At 34.2% G+C, this 10607-nt stretch overlaps 1 protein-coding gene across 1 annotated transcript in view; it reads right to left on the bottom strand.

The window, feature by feature from the left end:
• The window catches only part of LOC110026424 (COP9 signalosome complex subunit 2), a 30118-nt gene that overhangs the window by 12257 nt on the left and 7254 nt on the right, over nt 1-10607 (bottom strand). Inside the window, exon 3 of the mRNA XM_020727354.1 lies at nt 4701-4779. Within this exon, the coding sequence (XP_020583013.1) occupies nt 4701-4779 (79 nt within the window). The remainder of the gene's footprint in view (nt 1-4700; nt 4780-10607) is intronic.

The following is a 10607-nucleotide window of genomic DNA, read 5'->3' as shown; positions in this document are numbered from 1 at the left end:
GAGGTAGTCGTTTGTCATGACTTAAATCCTCACATTTTCAAAGGTTATTTGTGCTGATTGTTTCACACAAATATAAATCCTAATAAATAAAAATTGCAGGATGAAACGTTTAAATGATTTCTCCTAAATTGAAGCCAAATAATAGGATAGCTTAGGAAGTCACTGAAGTTCTCCTTCGGATCTGTGGCATCCTCTAGTGTTTCCTCCTTTGGACTCCAAAATAAAATGTTCCAAATTTGAACCAATCCCCCTTCACACTTCTTAGTCCGATATCTTTGAAATGTCCTTACCATTTGAACCCCTTGAAGATAATTTTTCCTTGATTTCTATCGAGAGTATTCTTAGGTAACTTCAATTATCTAAGATGTAATTAACTATAGGGGCTTGCCCCTATAGGAAGCTTATCCCGAACTCAGCACAATATAAACCTTATTTAATTCCTTATATTAAATAGGGGAACTTGTCGGCCAATACATTGGTTTCGCAGACCAAACGGATGTCATAACTTTCTTTAGTTTATTTGATCGAACCTCACTCTCAATTCTTGCGTTCATCCTTCGGGATAGATACATGATTTGAGATAAAGAGCTCTTTCATCTAAACTATGAAAATTATGGGGTCAGTTTGACTTCATCTTTTTTTAAAACTAAATTTTTTTAAAAAAACGTCCTTCCGAAGCAGGCAACGGGATTTCAATTCCGATGATCGACAGCTTCTTACGGGCAAACCCCACACCAAAAATAGTGCCGACAATGCCTAAAACAGACCCTAAGCCAAAGGATTTTTGGCAAACGAGCTCAAGCTTAAGCAAACTCCAGCTCAGCTTGACAGTATCACATTATCTTCACATAAAATTGATTGATAATTGTCAAAATTACACCTACTAAAATTAAATAACATATATTCAATATTTATTGACTAATTCTTCTAGCTACTAAGTATTCTCTATTTTTTTTTAATCTTTCATTTATTTTAGTGGCTATCTCGCTAATTAGAAGTATATTATTTAGAAAAAATATACACCAAAGCACCTTAATTTCAATATCTTTTATAAACATCTTCAATAATCAATATAAAACATTTGGACTCAATGATGCTCCTTCGTATAAAACCAATATAACTAAAACTATTAGGCCACAGCTATTTTTAATACTAGTCGATACTCCATGACACATCTTTAATAATATCAACATGCATTTAACACAAACTTAAGTCTTAATTTGTGCTAAATCAAGCCTTGTGATACTTAATCATATAACTTCATAATAATATTAAAATCATAAGAAGATTTTTTCTCTCTATAACATCCATTAATTATATTAGCACAAAAATTATTTCCATAGAAAATCTTTTTTGGCCTGAAACAAAACTGGTTTCTGCCAACAATTGTTATTTTTCTATCTTGTGTTATATTACTATATCCCATATCTTATTATGTAATTTATAAATTCAATTCCTTAATAGTTAGCATAAACTTGAACATCCATTTAGTTTTCAAAATAATATTGGAAAAAGCTATAAACTACCGCAATATTCCTCCTAACCATCCAAATCACAAATGGTACCTCATTTCAGCCAAAAATATCATATTTATACTTCTTGCTCAGGGTTAATTCCACTTCATTATTTTGGATAAATATATGATATACTTCAATATATTGTTTATTCTGATTTTCCAAAATGTTTTCTCTTTGAAACTCATTTTAATAATTTCACAAAATAACATTTCTACCTTTCCCTAAAATCCTATTAACATTACTTCTAAAGCATTAACTTAGGGCCCATTTGGGGCAGCTTAAAAGTGCGGGCGGCGTTTTCAAAACGCCGCCTTGCCATTTGGATCGCACATACCAGCTGTGTATTTAAAAACAGGGTTTTCATTTTACAAAGGACGCGAGCCGCGGCCTCATGCCTGCGGTCGGCGTTTTGGTCGCATATGAAGGCTGCGTATTACTCTACTGCCCTCGCGGAAGAAGCCGCTCCTCGCTGCCCTCAAGGAAGATGCCCCTCACGGAAGAAGCCGCTCCCTCATCGCGATTCACTCCGCTGCTCCCTCATCGCGATTCGCTCTGCTGCCCTCGCAGAAGAAGCTGCTCCCTCATCGCAATTTGAAAGCTCTGCCCTAGCCACTCCCCCTTTTTCGACATTCCATCACTTCACAGTCGAAAGCTATGCCCCAGCCTCTCCCTCTCTCTCTTCATCGGCGAATGACACAAAGAAATATAGGTTTGTGTGAAGGAGCGAAGAGAGGAATATCGCAATCAAGGAGCGCGAGCAAGCTTCGATCCACGCAGAAGTTTCGAAGCAGATCGGAGCATGGTGGAAGATGGCCGTAGGAGTTGGTGAAGATTTTGATTCAAGTTGAGGTTTTGATGAACTGGGAATGAGATTAGTTTGGATTAATATTGAGCTCCGAGAATCATATTTTTTGAATTGGAAGGTGAAGTTGCAGTTCATGGATGCCATTTTCTCACCTTGAATGTTGAATGGGAAGAGAAAAAGTGTACATTTTTAATTCGTAATGTATTTACATATATACCAAATAAATTTTAATTTTTACATTTATAACACTCAAATCTTTCATACAACATAAAAAATATCACTCTTTCTAATGCACAGATAATGTGTTATAAGTGTACAAATCAAAGTTTGAATATTAGATATGCAATTACATCAGAATTGTGCAGCATGCATATAAATCTATCTAAAGCTAATAGCATTAATTTTTTTTTTATTTATAAATATATGTTTATATCAAACTTCAATTTTTACATATATGTCACCTTACCAATGCATATGAAAGGCTTGTGTGGAATAAATGTAAAAAGTAAAATTTGTGTTCAATATGTTAATATAATACATAGGAATTGGTTGGTATGTATGTAAATGTTTCCGTTTCTACGATATTCCAATCATATAGGTTTGCTCGAGATTTTGGGGTGTCAGAACCGGGCAACATCCGTCGTGATATGCTTTTACATTTTAAAGTCAATATTTTCAATTTTTTTTGTAATTTTAACATGTTATTTTTCTTTTTTTTTTTGTGTTTCATTATAATTCATATTAGCGTGTGAAGGTGTATTTTACAATTATATATGTAGCCATGTTTTTTTTATGTGATCGAAAATATTTGAGTTATATAAATATAACTCAACTCTTTTGTATTTTCATGTCTTAACATTTGAACTTTAATTTTACAAACTTGTCACATTCCATATGAAAATTTTTTGGTAGTCATATGTTGAATGAGTCTGAAGGGGGTTAATTGGTTCTAAAACATTGTTGTTTTGTTGAGAAAACTACAAATTTTGCGTGACAGGTTATTCATTTAACTAAAAAAGTCTATAAATAAGCTGTTTACAAAACACACAAACCAAACAGCTAAACAACTTATTCAGAATAGGGGCAGAATGGTCATTTATCCAGAATCAGCGGTCATTTATCCAGAATCAGCAGCTGTTTTCCAAACGCACAAACCAAACAGCCAATCAGCTTATCCGGATCAGTTGCTCATCAGCAGGTTATCAGAATAAGCTACTTATCAGCATAAGTTGGATAAGCTGCAGCTGCCCCAAACAGACCCTTAATCAAATTCATCTAAACTATCAAATGTCTTGACTTAGCTACTTTATATCTCGCTTTAGCATTCCTTAGTGCCATCTTAACATATAAATCATCAAAAATTATAACTTTGCTTACTACACTCTTTATAAAACTTCATGCTTCTAATAACTATAAGCCTAAATGGTATCAATTTTAATCAATCTCTAAAAATGTTTTTTTTTTTTTTTTTTTTTTTTTTTTTTTTTTTTTTTTTCTTTTAATAGCCAATGGCACTTAGTCACTTGACCATCAAGTCTCCTAATCAATATAATGACCTGTTTTTGACTATCATAGAACTTGAATTAAATTCTTAATAAAACTAATCATTTTAACATGTATATGATGGGGCGCAACAAAATAATTCTAATTTATTAGTAACCAATCTTGAAAATTTTAACTTCACTACCTTAACCTTTGGTTACTTTTGATTTTTTTCTTTATGTCGTTATGATATATAACTATAGCTATATGTTATGAGGTCACATTATTTTCTAAAATCACGTTATAAGAATTGTGTTCAAATATATCTTTCATTCTAATTAAAAGAAAAAAAATATATATATTATAATTTTATTGCACTTCTTTTGTGAGTGGTGTTCGTCGCATTTTATTAAATGTTTGCTACAGCCAGGTGACTCTGTTTTAAACTTTTGAAGAATAAAAGATTTCTTTATTTAGAAATGGGTCAAGAGCTTACAAATATGGTCATAGTCCATTTTAAAAAATGAATGTATTCAGTTCCAACAAAGGTATTATTCCGAGACTTGAAAGTTATTGCCTTCACAGATGTAAGTAATTGAAAACAAGTTTTATTTGGATCATCATCTCATTGCAAATACCAGCACCTCAAAAAAAAAAAAAAATGATGTCAGTTTAATGATAGACCTACAGTAATGCCAGTAAATGTTCCATCCAATTAAGTACCTGACAAAAATGTTAAGAATCTTCTGCATCCTATTTTACAAATGCTTTAGTTAAACTACCATCGCAATGCTGACAAGTGCATAACGCAAAATTGTGAACACCCATTTAAATATTTCAGCTTCTTGTAAAGTACGTCATTACACTATTTATAAAAAAACATCATAAAAGCATACCACTCTGCTTTTTCAGGCTCCATTCGCACAACTTCAGCAAAACCAGATAAAGCAGCCTCTGGATCAGTTTCAACCAGGCCTACAAAATAATTTAAAAATTCATTGTAAGACTTGAAAAGTATGTGCCAAAAGTATAAAGTGGCTAAGGATAGGTCAGGAGTACATAAGTAGTAGCAAGATAATGGTACAGCAATTCTACAGCCTCCAAGAATTAGCAAACCTCTCAAAAAAAAAAAAAGGAGGGAATGGAGAAATGTGTTCCTAATCGTTTATGCGAGCATAAAGGTAGCAAACACCTTTAGCAAAAAGGTTAACATATTAAAGTAGAATTAAGCTTGCAATTACAAGGTTATTTTAGATGTATGATATTATTAAAAGTTATATTAGAAAATAATTTATTCCTGTGAAAAGTTATGAAAAATAAATTATTTCTTTAGTTTAAGAGTTATTTTCTTTCCTATTTTATATTTATTTCCATGGATTATGAATTATTTCATTTCCTATTGTTGGATTTCCTATTTTATGTTATTTAATTTCACACCTAATAATTAATATGAATTGATTATTGGAGATATCAGGTAATATATATTTTCTTTCATATTATTTCATTTTATTATCTTTGATATTCTAGGATTCATGTAAGTGTTATTTATACCCCTTCTCATATCAATGAAAAAACCATTTTATTCAGCATTATTTTGAATTTCAACATAGTATCATAGCCAAATTCCCTAACCTAGCCGCCGGTCCTCCCTCCAGAGCTTTCAGACTCCCTTCCTGCCATCCTACTGCAGGGAGGGAGGGACGTTTTCTCTCCCTACCAAATGTCGAGGGTTTTTTTTATGTTCTCTAAAGAAGCATCCCTCGCTTACCTTGATCTTGCTTTTCTCTTCCTATGATCGTTAGATCCGTCGATGATTGTCAGCTTAAGCACCAGAGATGAGGGGTTGATCACGTAATAGCATGGATCTAGCTTATTCTCAATAAGAATTTGGTTGTTTTTCGCATCCAAAATAAGTGGGTCCAACCCGATCTGAGAAGCGGCGATTCCTTGTATGGCTTTCGCTACTGGCAAGCCAGAATGAGTCTTATTTGGGAGAGTCGAAGGCTTATATGAAGAAAAACACTAATTCTAACCCTAACCCTAGGCTTTGTAGTAGGCGTGAGGTCTCCACTCCTGCATCATTTCAGCTGAATCATCTTTGGCAACCCGAGCCCTCAAGCGAAATTGAAATCATAGTTTCAGAAGTTGGAAATGCTCATCTGCCTACGATGCCTAACAAGGAGTTGTTTGGGCAGGCTATGACTTCCACTCCAAAGGCTGCAATGGATTCCAAGAATCTTCTTGCTGGTATAATGAAGAAATGCTCGCAGATCTCATCTTCTTGCTGGTATAATGAAGAAATGCTCGCAGATCTCGGCGAGGCTAATGAAGCACAAGGGAGGTATGTGGTTCAATTCCCCAGTAGATGTGCAAGGAATGAGATTATATGATTACCAGCTGATCATTAAGTATCCCATGGATCTTCGGACAGTGAGATCCAGGTTTAAAAATGGCTTCTATAAGACACTATTAAATTTTTTCGAGGGCATTAGACTGAACTTTAACAATGCTCTCATTTATAATCTGGAAGCTCATAAGGTGCATAAATTGGCAGCACTGTTCCTCCGTAAGATTGAGGAACGAACTCCTTGGTTTGCTTACAAATAGACTTGAAAAATGTCTTTACAGAGAAGAGACCGGATGTATCCTTGGATGGAATCCGAACAGCCGACTTACATGCCCCTCTTCGTCGGTTTCTTCCCTGCTGCTAAAAGCTTTTTCCTGCAGCAGACTTTCCTCGGGAGTTTTTCCTGCATCAAGCCCTCCGCATGAATATTTTCTATAGTAGACACTCCTTCGGAATTTTTCTGCATCAACCTCCTTCAGAGCTTTTCCTGTAATAGGTCCACAAAAATTCTTCGTGCAGCAGGCACTCTTCCGGAGCCTTTCTCTTCATCAAGCCCTCATCAGAAACTTCTTCCTATATCAAACCCTCTGGAATTTTTTCCAATATCAGGCCCTTCTCAGGAACTTTTTTGTCACAGACCCTCCTCCAGAGTTTTTTCCTGTATCAAAACCTCCAGAACTTTCACTACAACAAGCCCTTCACTTGAATTCTTTGAGCAGCGCGTCCTCCTCCAGAGCCTTTTTCCTGTAGCGAGGCCTACCTCCTGAGTTTTTTTCTACAAATCATACCCTGCAGCTTTTCCTGTTGATTGTCTACTTCCTTGCAACCTCCCAGAAGCATTACTTGTAGCAGTCTTCCAGCTACCTATAGACACTGCAGGAACTGCAATCAAAGACAACCACTGTCAACTAGGAGTCAGTCATTTCCTATATGTTGTCTACTTTACTGCAAACTCCCCAACAACATTACATGTAAGAGTTTTTTTGTCTACTTACAGATACTGTAGGAATTGCAATAAAAAATAACCGCAATTGACAACTTCCCTGCAAATTCCCCTGCCAAATTACCTGAAGGTAGGCGGCCTTCCGCTTACCTACAGACGTTGCAAGAATTGTAGTCAAAGACAACAATAAGTATCTACTTCCTTGCAAACTCCCTTATAGCATCACCTGTAAGAGTCTTCCTCCTACCTACAAAAACTGCAGGAACGACAGTGAAAGACAACCGCAGTACGGGATGAAATATTCAAGTTCTACTTCATGTGATCTCCTTTGCCCATTGTTTGATATTTTCGAATCCAGGTTGAATAGTGTTTTCAATCATGTTTCAACTTGAGGGGAAGTATTTGAAGTTATATTAGAAAATACTTTATTCTTGTGAGAAGTTATGAGAAATAAATTATCCTCATATTAGGGGTTATTTCATTGCTTCCCTATTTTATTTTATTTTATTTATCTCCTAATATATGAATTGATTATTGGAGATATTAGATGATATATATTTTTTTCATATTATTTCTTTTATACTATCTTTTATATTCTAGGATTCATGTAAGGGTTATTTATATCCCCTCTCATTTCAATGAAAAAAACACTTTATTCCGCCTTTTTCTGAAATTCAACAACTAAGAATAACACTTAAAATAATTCCAAATCATTAAATGCATCTAAATTGGGTATATTGTGTCAAAGTTTTAAAGCACGCTTCATGAGCAAAGTAAAGTGAAACGGGCAGCGCTGAAATTAATTTACATTTTTTTTACAATTTTTAAGTTTTTAACTATTACAACACACTATTAGATATTGTTTGAAAATTAACTAGCAAGCTTACCCACAATCTTTGCCTATAAGTTATGTATCGTACCATATATTTTTTTTATTTTATATCAACTTTTAAGTCATACTTTATATTTTATAATTATTAATGAACATATTAATAGTTTTATATAAGCTACCAACACTTTGATTAATAAAAGTGTTGCTTGGCTCTGTGCTTTGCGCTTTGAAGCAAAAATAAAGCTTTGCACATCGTATTGTTCTTTAATAAAACTGGCTCTGATGCGGGACTACATAATTTACTAGACATCAGCTGTGATATGTGATCTCAATTATATAGAGGTCAACATAACTTAGGCAAGTATGATCACCAAATTATATTTCATATTAAATTTTAAAGACCTCATATATATTCCTCACCCCCTCTCACATTCCTTACTTTGTATCAATTGGTGGTATCAAATCTATTTTGCTTGCAAAAACGTCAACAACTTGACCTCCTTGTATTCACACCTCATCATGATTGTTTCACGTGACCTCTCCCAGTCTCTCCTCCTACATGCAATTCTCCAATTGTCAACAAAGCGCAGCATATAATACTCCATGCGCCACGCTAATACTTGTGCTTCTCACGTGCTTCACCCAACATCATTGTCTTATCAGCCACACACAACTTCAATCCCATAGTGCGCCTCACCTAACACCACATCCTCATTCATCCAATGCAAGCACCCTTGCATGTATCCTTGCTCAATTATCACTCATGTCCTCATCCAATTTCTCACACAAATTTGCTATCCCATGTGCACAATTGTCCCTCATGACATGTTGTATGCACCTACTCAATCCAGTCATGTGTGTCGCTCCCTCCAGTTCAGCCTTGCTCCCCCACTTGATTGGCACTATAGCTTATGTTCCCTAACACATGCAAACTCCATTCTCGATCTCATTCACACCACTTTCTTCTACCACTTGCATGCCCCTCACCCAATCCCAATCGTAGATGTGCATCTATTGATTGTATTTGCCTCTTAAGCATCACACAATCTCCAAATGATTCCAAAGTTCTCTATTTCCTAATGTGATCTCACACTAGTTGTAATTCATCCAATAGGAAGCATAATAATATTTTAGTATTTTTACTATTTATCTCATATCATCCTAGTCATTTGCACGTTTTGCATAAAAGTACTTGCAGAAAAATAATTGTTAATTATGAAAATCATAAGTCTATTGAAGACAAAATTGAGGTATGTAAAATTTAAACTAGGTGATAAAGTAATATTTTTTTGCATCCTGAAATATCTCCTATATGATATTTAAAGAAAATACTTGCTAGGAAAGCAAGGTCATTAGAATTATGCAATGCATTGGAACAAATACGTATAATTTGAAATTTTTTAGATGTTTTAGAATTAGTTCAATCCTAAGTAGATTTAATTTGACATCATATCATGAATTTCCAACCAAAAACTTGGATTCTTTACTTCGAAACTACCATTGGAGAGTATTGTTGTTTATAAAGAGTGTCATTGCTTTATAATCCTTAATTTCTATGTGAGATCTAGGTTAGATGATGGTTAATTTATTGTCTGCACATATCTAGCGTTTCATTTTCATCTAGAGTAGAAAATAAACATCTAAATTATAAGTTTATAATAGCAAATTTGACCTAGTGTATGTGATTTGGGGCATCTCATCCGATGTCTTGTATCACATTGTAGTTGTGCTAAAGGAACTGAATAGATGCCAAAAATTAATAGAATTACACTCACTTTTTGTTGCAAACTAAATATTGTAGTATCTCATTTGATGTCTTGTATCACATTGTTGTTGTGCTAAAGAAATAGAATAGATGCCAAAAAATTAATAGATTTACACTCATTTTCTGTTGCAAACTAAATATTGGAAAGCTTTGTAAGTATTTACTCAACCACTTTGGATTTGACCAATCAACCATTAAAGAATACAAAACAAAATAAACAGCACAAAGAGTGCTGTTTTTAAAATTATAACAGCTTGGTGACACATTTACAATATTTGAACTGCACCATGGGTCCCTAACCTTAATATTTTCCCAAAATGCACAAGTTTGCGGATTTTTTAAATACCAGATAAAACTGTCCCTGAAACAGCATATAAAATGCTTTTTTTATCATAGTTCTAAGATTTTACCACTTATCAGCAATACAAAAAAGAAACTGGCAATGGTGCTAGAGTTTATAGTGACAAATATTTTGTGCACAAAAAAATGCATAATGTCATAATTATTTGGAATCCCAAATAATCATGTTCATTTGGCATAAAAGCTGATCAGATCACTCCCCAATAATCATGCTCATCTGGAGAGGAATAATTTCTTAATTTCATTATTAACGTGTAAGGTGCATATATATAGGGAAAACAATTCCTCCTATGTTATAAACTTATCAAATATATCTAACCTAAATTAGGAAAGAAAATAATTCTGAAAAAAAAAATGACATAGAATATGAAGGGAATAAACTAATCAAGGGTTTCCTAAGTTGTCCCAATCAAATCTTCCAAGATTTGGAAGTGGCCGGCCAGCCCACACGAGAGAGAGCGGGGGCACACTTAGAACACAAAAAGACTTCAAGTTTTCACTCCTCTCAGAGTAGAAACAATTTGAAAAAAAGGCAATCAAGCGTCAAGCAGTACAA

The sequence above is a fragment of the Phalaenopsis equestris genome, unplaced genomic scaffold, assembly GCF_001263595.1.
Source record: "Phalaenopsis equestris unplaced genomic scaffold, ASM126359v1 Scaffold000372, whole genome shotgun sequence".
In the NCBI taxonomy this organism is placed as follows: domain Eukaryota; kingdom Viridiplantae; phylum Streptophyta; class Magnoliopsida; order Asparagales; family Orchidaceae; genus Phalaenopsis; species Phalaenopsis equestris.
Note: the sequence above shows the minus strand (reverse complement) of the source record. Positions and strands in the feature narration are given on the sequence as shown.